General features: G+C 38.6%; 1 protein-coding gene across 3 annotated transcripts in view; it reads left to right on the plus strand.

Annotated features, from left to right (window-relative positions):
- Positions 1-18,829, plus strand: part of opn7d (opsin 7, group member d) — a 43,036-nt gene extending 24,207 nt beyond the window's left edge. For all 3 annotated transcript variants that reach the window (XM_038309241.1, XM_038309238.1, XM_038309240.1), the window contains 5 exons: positions 15,083-15,173; positions 15,249-15,411; positions 15,620-15,747; positions 15,848-16,182; positions 17,530-18,829. In XM_038309241.1, the coding sequence (XP_038165169.1) occupies positions 15,083-15,173; positions 15,249-15,411; positions 15,620-15,747; positions 15,848-16,182; positions 17,530-18,006 (1,194 nt within the window). In that variant the 3' untranslated portion in view covers positions 18,007-18,829. The remainder of the gene's footprint in view (positions 1-15,082; positions 15,174-15,248; positions 15,412-15,619; positions 15,748-15,847; positions 16,183-17,529) is intronic.
- Positions 18,830-24,896: the final 6,067 nt, after the last annotated feature.

Below are 24,896 nucleotides of genomic sequence, written 5' to 3' on the forward strand. Positions count from 1 at the left end.
ACCCTTTTTTTGTCACCAAATTTTAAACACTGAATTTTATTAGCACCTAATTTTGAACACACTGAATTTTTTTACACATTGATTTCCTTACACTGAATTTTTATCTGATGAAATTTCAGTTGCAAAAAAATTGACTGTAAATGTTTTGACCTTTTAGTAAACTCAAACCAAAGCATTCCACACTTGAAGCAGTTGAGCAGCTTCTAGCCAATGAAATTAGCTAATTTTGTCATAAAAAAAAAAAAGGTTGAAACTGGCCGCTTCTTCTGGATCAAACCAAGAGCCTTGCCAGACAGGGGTGCCGCACTAGCTGTGATTCGCTCAGTTATTTCACCCAGTCCGATTAGGTGAAGAATTCTAATGGCTGTCAATTAGTAGCTACCCGACGTTTTGTAATCATATCTATTTACCAAGAAAAACTCCTCATCAGCTTCATTCAGCCTGGAACAAAGCTACGCCCAACTGTTGTGTCAGTGAGTAACCAAATGAGCTAATTTCATTGGCTAAAAGCTGCTCGACTGCATCGAGTGTCGATTGCTTTGGCTTAAGTTCACCAAAAGGTCAACACATTTGCTGTTGAATATTTTGCAGCCACATTTTTTGCAGCTGAATTTTGTCGTAATGGGCTTTAAAGATCTGACCCACATGCAGAGAACCACTAAGAGACCAAGGGTAAAGGTTTAACAGGTTTATTGTAGGTTAGCAAACACTGATGGAGATTGAAAATCTGTGGGGAAACAATGCTGAAACTCAGCGGACTGGTGAACCTGAACTGGAAACTCTGAAGGGGAGATCACAGTGATCGGTTCAGGGACAGTGGGAAAATAGACTGAGGCTTGAATATTGCTGGAGAGGCACTCACTTTTGGGGGGCTCTTGGTTTATCCTTGGATCCAGTTTGTGGGGGTGTAATCCAGAGAAGAGGGAACTCGTTGGAGAACGGACAGACAGACATATGTTGGATCCAGAGGAGTAAAGGAGCAGACTGTCGTTTGGTTTTCCAGGAAGGGACTTGAACGGATGGAGGTTTTCCCCTTGCACGGTGAGACTCAGTAAATCCTTCCAGGGGTAGAAGGTCCAGGCTTATCCAGTAACACAGGAAGTCTTCCTGCCGAAGAACAAAGACAAAAAACAAGTTCAGACTTAGAGAAACAATGCTAAGGTTGGACTTTGCTAATCTCAGTTTGGCTAGAGTACCCAATACTGGCAAACACTCTGGCGTCGAGGTGGTGACAGCCCGCTGCTCAAGTACTCCTCTGGTAATGACCCAACGAGCCACAGGTGTGCAGGGAGGCCCAACGAGGACAGGGCACAAAAAACAACCCACACAAACTGGAATCCTAACAAATTTTAACCAGATATAAATTCACAGTAAGGAATTCACTGTGTAAAAAGATTCAGTGTTAAAAATTTGGTGTTAAAAAAATTCAGTGTTTAAAATTCAGTGTACAAAAAAAGGCAGATTCCACTGAGATTGTTTTTCTTCCATAATTATTTGTCATTGTTGGTTGAATACAGTTGTCCCAAATAAAACAGCAAGCCTTCAGCTAAATTCAGATGAAAAATGAATTAGAATTCCTGCTTTTGTTATCTTTAAAGGATTGTGAAAAGTAACACAGAAAGCCTAAACATGTCAGTTGCAATCTCAAATGCACTGATGAAAACATTGTAAATGCCCCGGGGGCATGGTAGCCCAATTAAACCATGCGTAAAAGATGCAGTGTGACACTTAACATCCTAAAATACAAACTTAAGATATGTCAAAGGCACAGCCACTGACAGCAGGCCATGAACATACAGTACCATTACAATTATTATGTAATAACTTCTGTTATTCATACAATAGTTGATATTGTTGCTGACACAGCTCCAAGAACATAGAGGTAAAACAGAACGCAGGTAGTGTTTAGATTGTAATGCAACTCATGGATGACGATTGACTCCCAGTTTCTGTAAATTGCGCAGACGCCCTGACACTACTACAGTACCAGATCACGTGGCCTCTTACTGTTACGCTCCCTGACTGTCAGCCATTAAATGGCTGCTCATTTCAGCTCTCTCCACACCTCTAATGGTTATGAGTGACAGTCCTATTTTCAGTGGCATTATAAATGTCACAGTATCGATGACATGCAGCGCTGAAACTTGTTGCAAACTCACGCAGAGCACGCTGCTTGTCATTCCGACAACAGTCGTAAATTATATAGGAAAGATTTAAGACGTTTACCTCAGGATCTTCTGAGGATTAGGGGTGCCGGGACAGAGGAGCATGAGAGACAAATGTCAGTCAAATATAAAACTGATAGGTATTTATGGGCGATCAGCAGGCAGTACATGGTTTATATTTAGTGTCTGTGTTTGGAGGTTGAAGTTCTTGTCCTCTTCTTCACACAAGAAATCCAATTAAAAGAACAATCATAGCAGCACTGTCACACCTCAGCCAGTCATAAAATGTGTTTCAGCAGAAATATTTTCTATTTTCACCTCTCCTTTTCACTGCCAAACTCCTAAATTTGATCTTCACTCTGCAGTCAAATCTAAATACTAGGAAAATACAGTGTTAAACTACATCAACAAGCTTCACAAGATCTCAGAGATTCACACTTGAATCTGTTTATTATTATAGAAATACTTAAATATCAAAGTATATATGAAATATAAATATAAAAATTCATATAGACTAAAAGATCCCAAAAAGTAACACATATTCCCCTTATATAAGTAATCCAGGATTACTGTGGAATATGCAAGAATTAAAACAACTCTTCGAAGAAAAGAGATGGAGGGTCACCATCAAAGCAAATATTAGTGAATAACTAGTGAATGTCAGTCGCTTATGGTACTGTAGAAGTTGGTGCAAAGGATTGCTCAAAAGGTTATTAGATTGATCGAATAACTTTTTACATATGGCTAAGTTGGTTTGGATTGAGGGGAGTTTTCCTCTCTACTGTCGCTGTATGCATGCTTGGTGTAAGGGACTGTTATCAAGTCAATGAGTCCATGCTATCAACTGGTTTTTCCTTAGATGGAAAACTTTGAACCAATCTGACTGTCTGATCTGTTTGAATGTCTCTGTTAAGTGAAATGGCGCTATTAAAGAAACTGAATTGAGATTGAAATGTCCCATAATATATTACCATAAAATAAAGCATTAACTTAATTTTTATTTTTTTATTATTATTTTTTTTTTATTGATGTTCATATTGTCTTATCAGAAACATTTGTCAAGCAAAAATTGCAGAAGTCTATAAAGGTTAAAATGCTTACAGTACTGTATTACTACATTCTCCTAATCCTGCAAAAAAAAAAAACAGTCAGGAGGGTAATTTATTTTTATCTAGTTTAAGACTCAAGGAGATTTCTTTCCCATTGCATAGGTTAATATTTTTTTATAGTAGCCTAATATTTTTGATTAACTGAAGTTGATTCACTTCAGTTGATCAAAATATTAAAATTGTAAACAAATATAAAAAGCAACTTGATCTGATATTGTTGAACTAAAAAAATGACAAATTATGCATGTACTTTGGCGGTGCAGTGGTTAGCACGCATGACGTATGTACATATGCCTTATTCATTGACGTGGCTGACCTGGGTTCGAATCTGGCCTGCTGTCCTTTGCTGCATGACTCACCCCCTTTCCTGCCAGCCTACTTTGCAATAATGAGCTGCTACTGCTGCAAAAACCTGAAAAAAAAAATTATATTAATATTATTGCTGATGTGATCAAATGATAATAAAACAGGAGTAAATATACAAAAACATGTTCCAGCCCAAGGTTCATATTAAGAAAATAAAAACTCATAAACACTAAAATAAACTAGAAAACACTGAATATAATTTAAAAAAAATTATTAAAGACACTATCCCATCAAATGCAGTCTGCACTTGGAGCAGCATTAATAAAAACTTTGTAGAAACTTACAGAAAGACTTGAGAAATGTATTACACGAAGCTTATGATGTATCTATAACTAAACCTAAATAAAGGCATCAGTCCTGGGTTTGATTCAGCTGCTGAGACTGAGTTCTGGGTTTTCTTAGTCTCCCCAAACATTATAGCACCTAACAGTTCTTATAGATCTACTGTGTTTGTATACAAGACAGGTTAATGGTAAAACACAGGGTGTTACACAGGTCAAACATGCTCTACTGTTTCAGTTTGAAATACACTTCTCTATGATCTACAGGTAAAGTAGAAACATTTACTTGCATTTAATAAATATTATAGAAAATCCTGCTTACTCAGGCCTTATTGAAGCACTAGAGATTAAGCTGGGAAGATTTAGGAGAAAAGATTCCAGAAACTAAGATCAAAACAAAACTTTCAATTCATTAAATGAGGAGTGTTTATCTAAGGAGTGTTTGGGTGAGATAAAGTGCCTGAAGGACAGCGCTTAGCACAATGTTTCTAGCTTTTATTTAATGGTTTCAATGCCTCAATAAAGCAATTCACCTAAATATTTACAGTAAATACATAAATTATTATTGTCTTTGAACAGCTCCCATTTTTATGCTGTATTCTTTGTTTTTTTTTTTAACAAAAATAATTCAAACTAAAGGCAATGACAGCTTTGTGAAAAAGTCTAAATATTTTATTTTATGTAAAATAATAAAATAATAATAAATGGCTGAAATGTCACATTTATTATGTATAGTGGGTAGCACGGCTGCCTTGCAGCAAGATTCCCAGCCAGGGGTCTTTCTGCATGGAGCTTGCATGTTCTCTCTTAGCATGTGTGTGTTCTCTATGGGTACTTCCTTCCACAGTTAAAACAATGATTCTCCTTAGGTGTGAGTGTGTGTGTGTGAATGGTTGTTTGTCCTGTTTGTCTCTATGTTGCCCTGTGATTGACTGGCGACCTGTCCGCCTCTCACCCATAGACAGCTGGAGATAGGCACCAGCACCCCTCGCAAACCCAGCTGGGATAAAACATGATGGTTGAATGGATGACTTTATAAATATCATTCAATATTTATATAATGAGATTAAGTGTTCAAAATGAAGCTAGCAGTTTAAATCAGCTTCTATCCATCTATCTACTGTCCTTGCAGAATCACTGGTGCATATCTCCTTCAGTCATTGGGGGCACGTAGCAGGGTTGGATTTAGAGTTCCTGAAATGTTTTGCTTGGTAAAGTTTTGGACCTATAGGTGCCATGGCATATTTCTAGTGCATTTTTAAAGAGGAATCGTTCTGCTTTAAAAGCAATTAATACTGGCTTAGAGGAGTGGTTCTTCTATAAATTTCTTTAATTTTTAAGGAACTCTAAATCTAAATTAAATGTTTTTATTTTTTTGGCATATAGACAAAGAAATGAATCTGACTAGTCAACATTTTAGAGCTTTTTCTGTGGGTTTCTCTGTCTTTTGTCATTTTTAAATTTGCTTCAAAAGCAACTGAGTTGGAAAAGCAGGGAGCCTAGTGCGGACCGCTAAAGTGGGGGAAATATTAATTTGATCCCATGCAAAGTTTATAAATTTGTTCACTCACAAAGTAATTAACAAACTCATGTTTTTATGGCTGAATATTGATTGTGGCAGTTGGCAGATTTTCAATCTGATATGCATGGAAAACAACGCTTCATTGTCATGAGCGCGGACAGATGGACCCAGTATTCAAAGAGAGACAGTCAGTAGAAAAGTTCAAATCGTTTATTAAATAAACAAACAAAACAAAAACTGAGCTGTGGCTCATGGACACTTCAGGCGGGGGGGCAGGGCACCGCCCAATGTCAGACAGTCTGTAGTGGGAGAAACACAGGTAAGTGACCACGATCATCTGACAGAAGATTATCTGAGTTGGTCACTTACCTGGTTTAATAGTCCAGACCACGAATGTCCCCAGTGCTGCAGTCCCAGAGGACATGCTGGAAGTCGATCCTAGTCAGGGATCCAGAACAGACAGGAACAAACAGAACAGGCAGAATCCAGATCAGGCAGGAACAGAAACAGGTGGCAGGATCCAGACTTCCAGGCATCCACAGGCTCCCAGGAGGGTTCAGAGTCTGACTGGGACCAGAAGCATGACCAGGTGGTCACGCACAGGAGCAGACAGGATCAGGTGCAGACAGGCAGACTCAGTGGAAGAGGGTAGCCGAGACAGGACATAGAACCGGAACTTGAAGCAGGACTTTAAACTGGTCTCCTCCCTGGAGCCAGGCTTACTGGATAAAAACTGAACCTCCCCACATATTGAGCCAAAAACCCAGAGCACTCCGCAGGGGAGGAATAGTGGACGATCAGGAGACGAGACAAACACAAAAACCCTCTTTCCACTGGCTGCTAGGATCCAGGACACGAACCATGAACTAAAACTGAAACGACAGACTGACAGAAAAACAAGACATGATCTGGCACTGAATGCTCAGGCTGAACTGAATTTAAACCAGAGGAAACAGATGAGGGGAATAAATTGTAATTGAGGCAGGGAGGGAAAACGGCAGGTGAGAGGAATTACTAATTAAGGGAGAGCAAACAGGCCAGATTGTGACATTGATATAAAGTATGAAAATGTGTTTAGTGAAATGATCATTTCGGTTCATTCCATTATCCTCTGAAATCAAATTTTAAGAGTTGCAGCTACCTAATTACCAACGTAAATGTATTCCAGCTTTCTGCATGTAGATCCTTATATTCTCTATGGTAAAGATGGACACTGTTACAACCATAACAATGACAAAATTGCCGTTTTACGTTGTAATCTGTGCAAACAAATAGCATTGGAACATGTCGAACTTAAAGTAGTACCTTAAAAACTGATTTAAAGGGATATTGTGTGACAATTACTGACATCCAGCGGTGAAATGCCAGTATGTCACTCAAACCAACACTACCCTAGCACGACACGGCCTTAAATACGTATTGCGGTAGAGGTCTCAGCCAGTGTGTGAAGAGGCCTCGATAACGCAGATGTAACAATATCACCGAAGTGAAGTCTCTACAAGTTGGCATTTAATGTAACAAAAAGCCAAGCGCTCACTGTGACTTTGAAAACTTCTAAACCAACGTAAACCTACAATTATGTGCCAACAAGATTGGTATATATTTGCTGGATCTACTGTTATGGTTTCTATGGTAACAAGCAAAACTGTCTTATTAAACTGAATAGAAAAATGTAGCTTTAGACTAATTTAGGCATTGCAGTTCAATTACTTGTCAAGAACCATGGCAACTTCAGTCTCTTGCAAAATCTTTCTCCTTAATTTCCTCCTTCCACCTGGAGAAGGCTTGTCTGATGTTTATCCGCTTTTTTATGTCTCCAGTTTCAGTGTCATTTAAGTTTGCTCTTTTTTGCTCTTTTGGGTATGGTGGAACTGTTTGTTGTGCTGCTGCGTTTGCATGATCCTGCATTGTGCTGCAATAGTGCAGAACTTTAGTTGTTGAGTTGGAGTCTCCAAATGATCTTCACCTCTCAGTCACACTGAACTGCCAGCAAAGGGAAACATGTTGTTATTCCACTTGTTAGTACTGTTTTATCCCTCCCTGGTGTATGTACTTTCATGATGAAAGACTGCCATGGCATTTCGCAAACAGGTGACCAGCCTTATTTTTAAATGAATATAAAATTCTTGGGTTCTAAAATCGAATGTGATTATTAGTGGAGGTAATAATACACCAATTATAACACATATGTAAATCATACATGAATTTCAGACTGTAATAAAGAGAAACTGTCATAATGCTAGCTCTTGGACTCTTAAGTAGGCACACGCACAGAGAGAAGCAGATTTAAACTTTTTATGAGTATGGAAAGAACTGAGGGAGCAGGGACTGGGAGAGGCACTGGAAGGGAAAACAAGTTGTTTAATGGTGATGGATGGATTATGGAAGGTTGTTTTAAGTAGTTTAAGTCAGCTTACATTGAGTAGGAGTCCATGAAGCCCGGTCTTGCTGGTTAGAAGTAGATGTTGGGGGTTTGAGAGTGGACACACTGGTCTTTCAGTTTGTTTGGAGATGAGGGTGGACAGGTTTGAGCCAGGGGTTCTGAAGGCCAAGTTGGTGAGCCTGAGGAAGGAGCAGAATGGAAGCCTTGGTGGAGGTAGATCCGACAGGAGTCTTTTCCAAATGGGATCCACTCTGAGTACAATAACCATCTGCCGTGTGCTTGAGGGACACTAATCCTTCTTAAAGGCCACCACTGATTGAGGTAATGGAACCCAGCTGGACTCAATTACCCTGCCACCCTGTGAGAGAAAAAAGGGAAAAAACATACAGCCACTCCACCCAGATCTGGAAACCTTGCTGCATATATAGAGAACTGCTACAGATAAAGTGGGAAAGTGTACCAACTGTTGATGTGAGGCGCATCCACCTTGAATGTGGTAACATCGTGTTGCACTGACTTTGCAACTTTTGGGGCAATCCAATGGAAATTCAAGACTTGGCATTTGGAAATCTTAACTTTTGAGGACAAATCTAAGCACCATTAGATCCCCAAGAATAACCCAGAATCTGAGTCCCACAGATTGACTAGTTCCCATTTGACATACAGCTGTGCTAGGTCAACTAACTACCAACACCTGTTTCTTGCACATTAGTCACTTTTGCACCACAGGCAAGATCTAAGAGCTGTCAAAAGATGTCAGGGACAAAATTGTGGACGTGAAGAAGGCTGGAATGGCTTACAAAACCATAAGCAAAAGGCTTGGGAAGAAGATGCCAAATTGTGATGCCATTGAAGGAAGCAGAGGTCACGCAAGAAAAACCCGTAACCCTCCAGGATCTATCCATAAGCTGTTGATATAAGGAAGAAGATGCCAAATTGTGATGCCATTAAAGGAAGCAGAGGTCATGCAAGAAAAACCCGTAACCCTCCAGGATCTATCCATAATCTCTTCACATAAAATATCAGCTTTTGCAATGAGGATGATGGTGAGAGAGATGAAGGAGGAACCTAAAAGTGCAAGGCAGGATCTTATTAATGACCTAAAGGTAATTAGGCCTTTAGTGACAAAAAAAAGCATTCAGTAAAATACTGCTGAAAACCATCTGCTTAAGAAGAAGGTGCATGTACAGGCCAGCCAAATGTTTGAAGTGAGCATTCAAATGATTCAGAAATTACTTCTGGGAATGTGCTGCAGTCAGAAGAAACAGATCGGCATGATTTTAAACCATTTTCTGGAGGATGAGTAAATGTGAATATGAAAGATAGAACACTATCCCATTAGTTGAGCATGGAGGTAGAAGCATTATACTATGGGACGGTTTATATTTGTTGATTAAATAGGACTCTGTGCTGAAAAATGTTGGATGAAAAAAACTCCTTTGCTCAGTAAGAACACTGAAGATGGAGCACGGGTGGAGCATTCACCATGACAACCAAAGGAGTGGCACAGCAAGGCGCATATTAAGGTCATGCAAAGGCCTGGTCAGTCTCCTGACCTCAACCCGACTGAAAACCCTTGGGTGGAGCTAAAGGTTAGCGTTTCCAACAGATGCAGAGAAACTTAAAGGATTTAGAAATACTGAAAAGAGGAATTGCCGAAAATCCCTTCCAAGCTGTGCAAAAATCTGGTACTCAACTGAAAGAAATGTCTTATAGCTGTGCTGCTAACAAGGGTGACTCTGCCCAGCAACAAGTTGTGTTTTACTATGGGATCAAACACAACATTTTATCACACATTTTATTACATGGTGTAAAAATAAAAATGAATTCTAAATTCAGCAGATAATGAAATCATTATTTCCCCGTATGTAAATTAAAAATTCTGCATAACTGCTTTTAAAAACTCTAAATCATATCACAGACCCTACATCAAACTGACAACACCAAACCAAAACACTGCATAATTGCACCATATATATTTTAAAGCTCTGAACTTTTAATATCAATGCCGTTTTTTTCACCATGTTCTTTTTTTCCCTCACTGTTTACATTTGATCACTGCTGCACTTAAAGAAATGGAAATGTCATACAAAATGACAATGTCTAAGTCTAAAAACTGATAATAAACAAGAATTAAAGACATTAGGAAGGAAGAAAGGAGAATAGAACATATAAGGGAGCATACACTGAAAAAAAACAGCTCATAAGATTTACTTAAAAAATATATTGTAAGTATTTGCACTCAAATGATTTAAGTAAAATTTAATGCTGCAATATCAAGTAACACTCACTCGCCAGTATCAAGTGAATTTTACTTTCCATTAAACATAACAGTTGTGAAGATATTAAGTAACATATACTTAATTAAATCCAAGTTGTAAGTTAGATTTATTTTAAAAATTAAGCAAAGTGAACTTGCATTTTACTCAAAATTTTAAGTAAATGTTATATCCCTGTAGAATTTGCTGTTATGAAGTAATGAAGTAGACATTAATTATTTTCTCTGATTGACATTTACTTTGCTTCATTATGTTACATTACTCACTAATATTAGGTAACCATTGCCATTTTTCTTTTGATAAATGTTACCAAATAAATTCAAATAAAAGTCTATACATTTTATATACATTAAACTATTTTTCATTTTAAACAGTTTAACAAAGTAATTACACTATTGTTTTAAATTGTCCAATCATTCATGGGCCAGCCAGAAATTTGACAGTATGTAAGTAAAACCCTCTAAAACTCAGAGACTTTTAAGAAATCCTGTATATGAAAGATCCTTTATGAAATGTTGCAAATAAGCGGATGAGATGTTTTATTGCAGAATCTCATTTTTTAACCTAAACTATTCTAACCGCAAACCCCAAAAGATGAGCACAACTTTTGGTAGTGTAGTAAGTTTTTGTTCATCTTTTTAAACAATGTAAAAGCATACCCTGTTTCTCCTACTGACGCTGATTTCACTGGATCGGTTGGTTAAATTCCTGCATGCAGCAGGACGATAGCTTAAAGTTAGGGTAAACAGAGCTGGACAGGACACATGGATTACAGACCAGCCAGTCTTTAAATACGCTCAGACAGAAGACACGTCAAGCAACTCTCAAAGTTAGGAGGATTAAACAAGAAAATCTCACTTCAAATATAAACTGAGCTGTCTCCTCAGACACTGCGTTAACCAGTGAAAGTTGGAGAATCACTGTTGTCCAGCACTCACTTTCTCCATGGCTGTGCAGAGGAGAGTCAAGCTCTTGGCACAGAAACTGGACATAACTATAAATCTCTCTCAGTCTCCTCCTTTCAGACTCACTGGACATGTTGTCATAGACGAGTCGACTGACTGGCATAACAATTAGTATGATTCTTTATCCTGCATGCCTTCCTAGCTCCTTTCTGATAGACAACAGAGTATGTTTTTCCACACTGGTTGTTCCTCTGTGCTTGTCCTCAAAGGTTTACTTTTACCTCATCAGTCTCCCATTAAACTAAGAGATCCTCAGAATAACAGTCATCAGCAAGTTAAAAACAGTCCTGAAAGGAGATACAGATGCCTCAAATTGGAGTCTGACTCATAAGTGGGAGCTTAAGTGTCTAAGACGTGCTTCAAGAGATGTTGAGAAGACATTAGACAAAGGATTCTTCTAACACCATATAAAGTTAATTTACTAACTCCCTGAAATCCTTGTGCAATAAGCTCTCCATCACGGCAAAGTCTCCTTGGTTCTTTCTTTGATCACTGAATCCTATTTACATGGTCAATATATTTGAGTCCTTACATTCAAATGATTAAAAAACTGAGAACCCTCAGAGTTTTCAGCAGAAACTTGATCAAAACAGTGACAAATTTGTCTTCATCCCCATATATACCTGCTGCAAATTCTAAAAGGCGCAGGTTTCATCATTCTTCCTATCTCTCAATCCTGCAAAGTACATTTGGATTTAAAACGAAAAGGGTTTTCATCTTTTGCAAGGGATTATTTATTTTTGTCATTATTCAAATCTTTTTTCTTTTTTTTTTCTCTCCACATCTGACTGCCTGGTCTGTAAATATTGAGTAAAAAACAGCAGGAGAACAGATTGTGGTCCACAGAGAGGCCGAAGTCAGAGTTAAGCTGAGCAAGGTTACACTGATGTGGTTATAAATCTGTAGCTACTAACTCAATTTCAGAGTACCCTGGTTTATTTAAGCAGAAATACAATTTACATATGACAAAATAAAAAGGTAGTGTTCATTACCAGGTGTAAACATGATCAAATGTAATCTCATGTAGAGCACAGAACAAAGCTCACACTGCTATAGTGTGATTAACACGTGGGAAAGTTGACCCTTTTATAGCATCAAAGTGAGAAAATTGAAGTCAAGTGCTAGAAATCAAAGGCACTTAATCAGCAGACCACTATCAGTGTCCCACCAGTTTAAAAACAGAAGAATTTTGGCCTTAAATCTGTAAATGATTGTTAACACAATATCAAGATTGAATGGCACCTTCAATAAACTCAGAGAACCAATTTGTAGTTGAACATCATCTGGTGAGGCTTATAAACTGTTTCCAAACAATTTAAAGTACCTAATTCTGTAGTGAAAATGATCACAAATGAACCGTATCCTCAAGACATCCCAGGAACTACACCTCAAGGTTAGACTACCTCGTCTCTTTAAATATGAACTCACAACTTAGGTTTGCAAGATTTATTGTTCAACTCTGTAGAAATGAGGCCAAAGTAGAAGGTTTTGGCAAAAGACACCCGATGGGGTCATTCAAGTAGCCTTGTGAGACCATCCTGATCTCGCGAGCTTTCAAGGTTTCACTCGCTAATCAGTCTGGAGACTCTCCATTAAAGAAAATTTAGAGCCGTTCACCAAACGAACGTCCAATCAGCGTTGGCTTTGAGGCGGGTTGAGGTGTGACGCAACGAGAAGCGCGACAGTTCAGTCTAAAGAACATGGCGGCTTCAGCCGATGAAACTAGCATTAGCGTGGCTATCGAGCAAGTTTTGGCGGAATTACAGAGTATTTCTTCACTGAAAGAAGAGCAAAACACTGCTCTGGAGGCTTTTCTAAGAGGAAAAGATGTTTTTGCTCTTCTCCCGACTGGTTTCGGCAAAAGTTTGATCTATCAATTGGCTCCACTTCGTCGTCGCTCTGTTACGTCATATGCTTCGTTGATCTGATTGGTTTATTTGGCCCGTCTATCACCAACATAGGCCAATCAGCTAACCAGTATTTTCACCCCTTCCCAAAATTACTTCTATGGAAGGTTTCCAGATGGATATGCGGAGCAAATCCATCTGGCGGAGTCAGGTTATCATTCAAGTAGAGCGATGAAGGGTTGGTGATTTTGGGTTGTTTTGTAAATACATTATATTAAAGTAAGACATCAGTCCTTGAGTGCTAATTTCCTGCAGCTTTTACGTATATCTTTTGTCCAACACACCTGAAACAAATGACTGGTTAATGGTCAGGCCTCTGCTGAACTCACCGACATGCGAAGGACGTAATTTGGCCTTTTGTTTTAGGTGTGTCGAAGAAGGGACATGTGCAAAAGCTGCAGGATAGTGGCACTAAAGAACTGACGGATGCCTACCCCTGCTTCAGATCCTATCTAAAAAAAAATGTGTTTTACACTAGTGCTACGATAACAATGCTGAAAGCAGAACGCTATCTCAGATATAGACCATATTAGGGAGAAACAACAATTACAATAAAGTGTTAAAAAGAACTAATTAAAAGCCAGAAAATTAAACTCTTCAACTAACTTTTAAAGACCTCTACAGACTAAGTGCTGCGTATTTTACTGACAGGTCGCTCTGCAGAATTGGGGCCCCTACTGTGAATGTTCGGTTGCCTTTATTTTTAATCCTCATTCTAGGAGCACTTAGTAGAACAAGGACAGCTGAATGCAGAAGTCTGACCAGATCGGTTAAATACATTGAAACCAAACTATTTAAGACTCTTAAAGGGAACAGAAAGGTTTTTAATTACATAGAAACAGGGAAATGGAGAAGGGAAATTTAAAGAGAGGTAATGTCACTTCCTTTGAATAAAAAAAGATGTTAACAGTTTTAATGCTGGTGGACTTAAAAACAGCTTGACAGGTAGAGTGTAAAATTCTCTGTTTTCCAGAGTCAAATGTGAGACCATCTGGCTGACAGCTGAAGTCTGGCCCAGATTTGTCGATACAACCAATAAACCCTTGCTGTGTAAATAATGTGGTCTAAAATGTAAAAGGCTGATAAGGTCGTACAGAAGACAATCTGTGCTGCTACAACTGGTTTTATTGAATGTTCAAGTGTGTTTACACCCAGCTTTTTTTAACTTTGGCTTCACAATTTATCACCAATAATGACAATTTTAAATGTGTGGGGTTTATATACACTAGAAGTTGTACTGAAATCTTTTTATAACTGGATATATGTCATTTTTTAAAATGGGGATATTCTTAATTTTTATTGTGATACAATCAAGCCTTCAATGTTAGTGTCAGAGTTGGTGGATGTTGTGTAGACCCACATGCAGAGTAGAGGAGGCATGGTTCTTGCAGTTTTAATGGTGAGGTAGATGGCACAACAAAATGAATCCAGATGCAACAGGCTGGGAACTCAGGAACCAAAAACTACAGAAGCTCAGGAGAAACTTACAAGATGGAAATGAAGATAAATCACCACTGAGGAAGTGCAGAGGAGGAGTATATATGGGAGACAGAACCAAAAGTGAAGTAATCAGTTAATTGGGAGCAGGTGCGGACAGAAGCCGCTAGAAAGGAGCTAAGGGGATAGGAAATGGACACTAGGGGGCAACAAAGAGTAACCAGGGAAAACAGCTGTAACTAGAAAAGAACTTAAATAAGGCTAAAGGAAATTAATGCTAATGACTACAAAATAAACAATAACCAAGGGGAAACTAGAGGTTAAGAGAAGGAACTGGAGAGATCTACTGCCATGGAAAACCTAAGCTAAGGATAAGAGAAATTATAACTAGTTTTATCTTCTAAAACCAATGAACAAATAATAGCAAAGATGCTGCAAAGAGATAACAAGGAAGATTAAAACTAAGAATTCAAAAATGATATAAATCTATAAAATACACAATAACATAAAATAAAGCATAATTAAGGACCCAAAATGAAAACGTACAGATGGTAGATCTGTATGGTAGATCAGTTATATTACTTTAGAGGTTCTGTGAATAAATTCTACCTTCATGTAAAGAGTTGTTCCTGATATTCTGATTTGTATATTTTGTGTAAATATTTTAGATGGGAAATGCTTCAGACACAGCCTCTTTGTTTACCTCGAGCATCTCTAAGGAGCATGACATTCTCATGGGTACCGCCTACAGCTTGTTTTGTGAGTACACTCATTGAACCGATATTTTTTCCTGACATTTAGTCTCTTTGCCAATCCAGTCTTGTTTTTCCGAAGGTATACTGTCCCTAATAGGCAACTGCCTACTACTGCTTGTGGCTCATCACAAGAGATCAACTTTGAAACCAGCAGAGTTCTTCATCATCAACCTCTCCATCAGCGACCTCGGGATGACGCTCTCCTTATTTCCGCTGGCAATACCGTCAGCCTTTTTGCACAGGTACCTATTTCACTTGTCTTGTTTCTTTCAGTAAACAAACATAGTCATTTTATTTTGAAAATGATTGAAACAGAAAGCTATAATTCCTGCTTTTAATTCCCCTTTTTAATAAAAAGCAACAAGCCTGGAGAACTGTATAGATCAGTCATCTGGTTGGAACTGCTTTGCAGCTGAAGGCCTATATCTGTTTTGTTGTTCATGTGTGCAGATGGCTTTTTGGAGAAATTACTTGCCAGCTTTATGCAATGTGTGGAGTGCTGTTTGGTCTCTGCAGTCTGACAAACCTCACAGCCCTCTCCTCTGTATGTTGCCTTAAAGTCTGCTTCCCTACCTATGGTGAGGGGATAATGATGCAACTACAAAAAATGCTGTTAATTCTACATGTACATAAAAAAACGTCATAACAGTAACTCCTCTTTTAAATGTCCTCTAACAGGGAACAAGTTCTCCCCCTCACACGCCCGCCTCCTGGTGGCAGGAGTGTGGTGCTACGCATCTGTGTTTGCCGTGGGGCCCCTGGCACAGTGGGGGCATTACGCCGCTGAACCTTATGGCACGGCCTGCTGCATTGACTGGCACGCACCCAACCAGGAGTTTTTAGCGTTGACATACATAGTCTGCCTTTTTGTCTTTTGCTATGCACTGCCCTGCGCCATCATCTTCCTCTCCTACAGCTTCATTCTGCTGACCGTGCGCGGGTCACGTCAGGCCGTTCAGCAGCATGTGTCACCACAGGCCAAGACCACCAATGCACATGCCCTCATTGTGAAGGTCAGAGGATGTGACTGCCACTGATGCAGAAGCAGCAAAAAGTTCAGCTTTTACAACTGACAGGATTCATGAATGTATTAATAGTTTTTTTTAAATAACACAAAAATAGATCCTCACTTGCTAAATCTTTTTTTGTATAATGAATATTTCAATTGCAGCAAGCAGGGATAGAATCTTCTGATAAGTTGCTTTAAAAGTAATTAGACATTTAGCATTTTGTCACATTAAAACTACAAACATATACTGTATATTCTGATGGGATTTAACGTAATACACCTAAGAGCTATATGTTGCATAACTATAAAGTGGTGGAATAGGAGTACATGCCAGTTCCTTTACCTTGATAACAAATATGTCCTATCAATGCTCTTTAAGAAACAATACAGTCTGATTTGTTAAACGTTTCTATCAGGGAAACTAGCTGATTGCAATGAGTCATTGACTTGCAAGATATTGTCCTTCTAGATGAATTTGGAGCAAAGATATTTGCGTGCATTTTGTCGTTGACTCTTCACCAATCCCTTACACCAAGCATGCATGTAGCTACAGTAGAGAGGAAAACTCCCTTTTAACAGGAAGAAACCTCCAGCAGAACCAAGCTCAGTGTGAGCGGCCATCTGCTGAGGCCGTTTTTGTTCAAGGAGACAAAAGCAGACATACAAAAAGAAGCAGATATACAAAAGGTAACTGTAGCTTCACAGGTGACCCCGTCCAAGAAAGACCCAGTCAGGCAGACAAGCTACTTCCCATGTCAAAGGGTGAAAGAGGACACATACAGTTGTTGATGCCCGCTTTACAGCTGATATTTCTAACCAGAAGATGGAGTCATAGTCAAATAGAAGCAGACCAGTGGAAGCTACTATGAGAAAAAAAAAAAGCACCTAACAAATACTTCACAATTAGAGAATAGAGATAGAATGAAGCAGAATACTGAAAAGTGGCCCCTATGTCCTCCATCAGCCTAAACTTATAGCAGCATAAATGTTGAAAAAGCTCAACCTAACTTCGTTATTTTGGATGAGAAAAAAGAAAGGTAGAGCCAGTTTGCCCAATTACCTTCAGGAGTCATTTAGTTACAAAAACAAAATCCACACATAGAATCCACAGCAATTCAGAACCTTGAAGATTAAAACCCGAAAAAAAATTTTTTTGCTACAACATTGTGCTTTTTCATAGGCGTTAAAACCCTAATAAAAGACCTTGAAGTTTGTGGTTATGAGGTGACAAAATGTGGACAAGTTCTGGGGTATAAATATTTATGGAAATTTATGATGACACTAACTATTATTTTTGTATTTTTTGATATTTTTCTATGTTTCTCTGCTTATGTTGATGTGTCCTCCACAGCTGTCCATAGCAGTGTGCATAGGTTTCCTTGGAGCCTGGACCCCCTATGCTATCACAGCGATGTGGGCTGCTTTTGGAGATGCAAGAAATGTCCCTCCGGCTGCTTTCGCCCTGGCAGCAGTGTTTGCCAAGTCTTCCACCATCTACAATCCTATGGTCTATCTGCTGTGCAAGCCTAACTTCCGGGAGTGTTTGTGTGGAGACACGTCTAAGCTGCGGAAGATGGTCTACAGGAGTAGTTCACAGCCTCGAGAACGTTTTAGCTTTTCTCCACAGCGCAACAAGGACACGAGTGCCTCCACAAGATTTTCAAATGGACAACAAGAGAGTTATGGGGCCTGTTTGAACTGTACAGAAAATGCAGCACTGTGTCGTGTGACCGCTCCGCAAATGACCGCCTGCATCCTGACAGGATCCACCTACACAGAGGTGACAGTTGGCCAGCTTTCAATCAAACCGCAAAGCAGTTTGATCTAAAATAAAAGTGACTCGTCGGTTCCACAAAGCGGTTGACTCTGAGTGGAAACATTCTCAAACACGAGAAAAGATAAGCTCTGACCTGTGTTTCTCTGAATCCCATTGCAGCTCCACAGGTGCACAGCGGGCTTTTAGACTCCTAAGACTGAAGGGACAAATCTACACTCATCTAAGTCAGTCTGAAAAGAATTCTCACAAACATTTGTATTGTACTAGAACTGTTTACTTCCCACTGCCTGTAAGATTGCTGGCAGTTTTTATTCTAACAAACACACATTAAGCATGTTTTCAAAAGTGTAAAAAAACTAAAACTCTGTTCCTCTTGTCAGATCAGGGACATGCTGTCTGTTCTGCAGTAAGTTAAAACAAAGAGACACGGAATATTATACGATAAGAAGCGATAATGTGCAGTCTCTCAACCTAAACCACCACTATCAGTTGACTTGGACTCCTTTGTGAGCGTTCATTCTCATCGTTTTTGGGACCTATTTAACAACAAGCATAAAAATAAAGCTAAAATCTGCCTTTTTTGGGTAACACTAATCACAGGGGAGGATAATTGTCCATTCAACCCTTTTGTGAGGTAATGTTCTGACCGCTCGTTTTGGATTGAGCCAGTATGATTCAGCCAATCTGGATCAATTTCTCACTAGTTTTCATTAGTTAAAAGGTCAGAGCTACCAGCCTGTAGCTGTTGAGATACTTTGGATGCGTGGTCTTTGGCACTGGTGCTACACACATCTGTGTTACTTCCCCCTGCTTCAGGCTTATGATGAACATGTATCCACACTGCAAAAAATCTAAATCTAGACACCGGTAAGTCATTTTTTTCTTAAAATAAGTGCATTTGTTCCTGGATTGAGGAGGTAAAAGAGACATTTTGCCAATGGAATAAGACAATTTACACTTAAAATAAGAAAACACAATTGCATTGTCTTATTTCAAGTGCATATTAACTAATTATCTTATTTTAAGAGTAAAATTACCCATTCCATTGCAAACTATCTCATTTACCTACTGAAATTTAGGGTGAATACACTTAATTTAAGAAATATTTACTTAATTCTAGATCGTTTTTGCAGTGCAATGACACTACACAGGCGATCTGCACAAAACCACAGGAGCCTGCAGCTGATGCCATCAGGACCGGCAGCTGTTTGCTGTTGCAGCTCGTTGCAGTTCTTGAAGTCATAAAAAGGACAGGATGGAGTTAGAGGAGGGGGCATGAGAGTGGAAATGATAAAAAGATGATTGACAACTGCAATATTTCTCTATTGATTAGAGAGAGGGTACGGATAATTTGACAGGACATTTTTCTACAATGTAAATAAAAAAACTTGCAATTGGTTTCCAAAACTGATCCAACTTTCTTCATTTAATATCCAGTGTCTTAGCTGAATGAAAAGAATGTGAAATATGCCAATGGTTAAACTAGATGTGGGCTTAACTGTATGTGGTATGTGGCTGGATTTTCAACAAGTGCAAAGAAGCAGTTAACTTATGATTAAATTTTCTATGATAGAGTGTCAAAAACATGGTAAGGCTGCTCAGGAAAATGAAACCAAAGGTAGAAACAGTGTAAGGCTATGAAATAATGATTAGCACATGAAAGAGGAAAAAAATATCCATGAAGCATGTCAATAAGGGAGTTCTTTGAGTTTGAATTCATTTAATTAATAGTAGAAAAATAAAGCCTGACCGGCCAATCACTGATTAGAGCCAATTAAGGGGAAATATGCTGATTCCATTCTTTGGCTTATCAATCAGCGCATCTCTACTTTCAGGCTAACTACAGTCAAAGTATATAATTAGATATTGGTAGAATTGTGTTAATGGAGATCCAGTAATAAGATAAGTAGGAATCTAATAACAACTGCAGCGTAGTACATGATAACCAGAAATATTTTATATATTTTTTATATTTTATGTAAGTGAAAAACAAAAGTTTTAAATCTGGAAAGGGATTTCCAAAACAGATCAAAACTGCAGCTGTAGCCTAATGGTTGCTCAAATGTTTTTACTGATCCCCATACATCAGGGCCAATTATCTGCTATGGAAAAAAGATCAAACTACACCTTTCATTGCTTATGTGAAAAGCCTTGAACTAAAATAAATGAGAACCTAGATTTATTTAAATTGACGCATTATCTTTTTGATGTCCTGCATGCTGCTTTCAATATGTGCTTTGCCAGAAATTTACAAACTCAACACTCTGCTATATTTAAATGTGCTCCATTCCTTTTTTAAACACTGTGTGTCTTATTGTGCATGTACAAATGAACATAATGAATGCTCTTATTGACAATTAACAAAAAAAAACTTGTAGAACTTATTTAATAAAGGTTTTAAAACTTCAGCATTTGTTAGTCTCATATTTCTCCTGAATTAGGAATATGCATTCACCTTATAAATATACTGGATGATAAAGGATCCATCTAAACACTGAAATTTTTTTTTTTTTTTTTTTTTTTTTTTTTTTTGTAAAATCAAGTCAAAACAGACATGTCCTGCTGTTAAAACTATATCCTTGACCTGTATTGACTCATGGATGAAGTATAGCCGCTTGCCTGCTTTATTTGGTCAGTAGACGTCCAAACCAAAGAACAGAAAACAAGCACCTGCAGATGGGACAACTTCCAAAGTTAGCACACGCTGTGGAAACTACACGCTGACTTCAAGGACTCGGAACCCCTCCCGTCTTCCTTCAGACTTTTATCTTCTAATTAAATGCAATTCTTCTTTCATCTGAAAGGAAGACTTTTAAACCACAGAGTAACAATCAGGTTCTTAGCCAAGGTAAAACACGTCTTAACCTTGAACAAGACTATGGCTGCTGTGGTCCACTTTTTCCTTCCACTAAACTTTATATTATAATCATTTATAACTGAACTTTATTGATCTCACTTTGTAGGAATTTATCTCTGCATTTAACTCATCTCCTTAGGGAGCAGTGGGCTGCCATTGTGCGGCGCCCCGGGAGAAGTGTGGGGTTAAGTGTCTTGCTCAGAGACACAGAGTGCGGGATGTGGGGATCGAACCGGGTTTTGGCAACCTTCCTAGAGCACAAGCACACTGCTTTGACCACTATGTCAACAGTCCCCTTATTACAAACCCTGCACAGCAGGTCAATGCCGTGTGTGCCCTGCACTCTTTACTTAGAGCATCAGTGACTGTCTGCTGGATGACCATAAAATCAGCAGTCTTTCCTATGATTTAGCAGCAAAAAAAAAAATACTAAGCATTTCTGCACTAAAGCCCCTTTATTGGCTTCACCTGATATTTGGTTTTTCAGAAAAACTAAGATTTGATTTTTCATCATCTATAAACCATAAGAATCAAAAATAAAAGGAACATTATAATGGAATAGTATATTAGACATGTAATGTTCCTTTTATTTTTGATTCCTATGGTTTAAAGATGATGAAAAATCAAAGAAACATTATAATGGATTAGTATATTAGACATGAGGGCTTCCTCCCACAGTCCAAAAACATGACTGTTAGGTTAATTGGCTTCCCTAAACTGAGTGAATGGTTGTTTGTCCTGTTTGTCTCTGTGTTGCCCTGCGATGGACTGGCGACCTGTCCAGGGTGTACCCCTCCTCTCGCCCATTGACAGCTGGAGATAGGCACCAGCACCCCTCGTGACCTCTATTGGGACAAGCGTGTCAGATAATGGATGGATGGATGGATGGATGGATGGATGGATGGATGGATGGATGGATGGATGGATGGATGGATGGATGGATGGATGGATGGATGGATGGATGGATGGATGGATGGATGGATGGATGGATGGATGGATGGATGGATAGTATATTAGTCATGAGAGCTGCTCAGTGGAGTGGTTAGCACTGCTGCCTTGCAGCAAGAAGGTTCTGGGTTCAGTTCTCAGCCTGGGGTCTTTCTGCATGGAGTTTGCATGTTCTCCCTGAGCATGTGTGGGTTTTTCCCCCGGGTACTCCAGCTTCCTCCCACAGTCCAAAAAAAAGAAAAACATGACTGTTAGGTTAATTGCCTTATCTAAATTGGATGTGGATGTGTGCATGAATGGTTGTTTGTTCTGTTTGTCTCTGTGTTGCCCTGTGATGGACTGGCAAACTGTCCAACCCGCCTCTTGCTCATTGACAGCTGGAGATAGGTTCCAGCACCCCTCGTGACCTCACTTAGTATTAAAGCTACAGTGTGTAATAATTACAGGGATATACAGTCAGAAATGTAATATATTATACATAACTATGTTATTTATCATCATGTACGAGCTCAGCCTCTTCATTTCATTTCATTTCATTTATTTTGAAACATGACATGATTTTACAATGTTTGCATAGAATGCTACCTAAACATACAGTATGTTTCAAAAAGGAGCAGGATGAAGCATAAGCTTATTAAACCCTACCCCTCAGTTACATAAGTCATGGTGGTAAAGGACGATTACAGTAAGACAAACAGTATAACTTTTTGTGCATTATTCTTTTTTGTATTCATCAAAAATACTTTTCTTATATTGTTTTTTGAATTGCTGGATGCTTTTACAATGTTTAATGTTTTCAGGCAAGCTGTTCCAGAGCTTCACTCCACTAACTGATAAACTGAAGGTTCTTTTTGTTGTTCGAACACACTTAGTTTTGAAATGTAATTTTCCTCTTAGATTATATTTTCCATCTCTATCTGTAAACAATTTTTGTATGTGTGCAGGAAGTAATTTATTTCTTGCATTATAAAGAATTTGAGCAGTTTTGAAATCGATCAGGTCTACAAATTTAAGAACTCTTGAATCTAGGAATAAGCAGTGAGTGTGATCTCTATAATGTTTGTTATTCGTTACTCGTATTGCTTTCTTCTGCATAATAATCAGTGGTTGAATGTTTGTTTTGTAAGTGTGGCCCCACACTTCAACACAATAGGTTAAATAGGGCTGAAACAATGAGAAATATAATGTGTTTAAAGCTTGTTTGGTCAGAAGATGCCGGGCTTTATTTATAACAGCCAAACATCTGGCCAGCTTTGACCGGATGTGCTGTATATGTCCCTTCCAACTAATTTTATTATCTAAAATGACACCTAAAAATTTTATTTCATCAACTAATCCTAATTGTACATCATCAATACTTAACTTTATTTCACTACTTTTTTTAATGTTTCCAAATATCATGAACTTAGTTTTTTTCAAATTTAACGATAGTTTATTTATATTACACCATCTCTTTATTTTCATTAATTCTTGTGTGACTAATGCAAGTATCTGTTTAAGATTTTCACCAGATGCAAATACATTTGTATCATCTGCAAATGATACAATTTTCATGTTCAGGATGTTGTTCAAGTCATTTGTATACATTAAAAACAAAATCTTAACCTTAATATTTGCGTTGCCTTAGAATTCGTTATTTATAATTACATAGGAGCGGGTCTCGCAGCTATGGAGGCAGACATCTTTGCGCTACGGCAGCGCAGAGCCAACAAACTAGCGATTGCGAGATCGCCCATTACGCTCGAAAGTAACTACGGCAAGTTGAGAGAGATGAACTGAGACGGTACTGAAATCTATACCCTACACAGACTAATGAAATACTATCTATGTTAACAAACCTCATCACTTGAGAAGGTAGGTGATGCGGACGTCGTGGAAGACATTTTGTCCCGTAACGCTCGCCATACTGTTGGGGGGGGAGAAGCGGTGGGGGGGAGGTGTTCATGTTGCTGCGGTCTGCAGTCTGAACGTTAGATGTCGCTGAAAATTACACACTGTAGCTTTAAGCGTGTAAAGAAAATGGATGGATGGATGGATGGATGGATGGATGGATGGATGGATGGATGGATGGATGGATGGATGGATGGATGGATGGATGGATATTAGTCATGTAGCGACTATCAGCCATCTTTCAATTGCTTCTGGGTGCAGGTGATCTTGTTATTAACGCACTTACAGAATGTTTTCCAGACCGGGAGATACGTCATGGGTTTTTTCCATTTATTGAAGTCAGTTTGTACATGAACAAACTATCCGAGTGGCGGTCTTGTACAACAAGTGAGATGGACAGGTACTTATGTAGAGTGTGGATATGACAGAGCTTAACCATAGGATGCAGAATATTGTGAGCCAAAGAAAGCAGTAAAAACTGTATGAACTCCTGTCACCCAAACCCTTTCTGCCCTCTCACGTTTATAGCTTTCCCCTCCACACCGCCACCAGTGGCAGAGCAAAACACGGGTCAGGGTGTCAACCTAAACAAAACATCACCAACCAAACAAAATAACACAGAATCAAACCAAATCTAAACACCAACAACTATAAATGGCTCCTACAAGACACATACAGCATATTACATTATGTAGTTAATCTATCCTTTTAACTGAATTACTATTCTAATTTGAGACGCACTGGTATGATGATCATTTGGTTGAGAGGTTTTTGAGATTCTTAAGCACAAATTTAACCTGAAACATTAAAGCTTGTTTACCCAGGGAGACCTTCCCTTATATAAGCTCCAAAACTTTCATTTTAACACACTGAAAATGCTCTATTTCAGTTCAGTTCTATAATGCTGGTTTGATACACTCTGACTTGTTTCAATTTTATTTGGAATTTCAACAAAATAATTGCTGCTTCTAGGAAGCCATATCCTATGAAGTTATGTCGTGCATAAATTTAAATATAACACACAAGGCCTTCCATAAACGGAAGGAGAACGTCGCAAATTTCAACCATAATTACGTAAGACGAGGCCATCTATCTCCTGAAGGGATCTTCTTCTGCAGGATTTGAGCTGAGCCGAAATAAAGTAAAAATGCTAATTCTCATCCCAGCAGACGACACAAAGAAGCAGGCATAGAAGAGAGACTTAGATAAAAAGCTTTTTTTTTTATTGCAAAATAAAACAGGTTGG

Source organism: Cyprinodon tularosa, unplaced genomic scaffold (assembly GCF_016077235.1).
Source record: "Cyprinodon tularosa strain WSP-4 unplaced genomic scaffold, ASM1607723v1 ctg66, whole genome shotgun sequence".
Classification (NCBI taxonomy): Eukaryota; Metazoa; Chordata; class Actinopteri; order Cyprinodontiformes; family Cyprinodontidae; genus Cyprinodon; species Cyprinodon tularosa.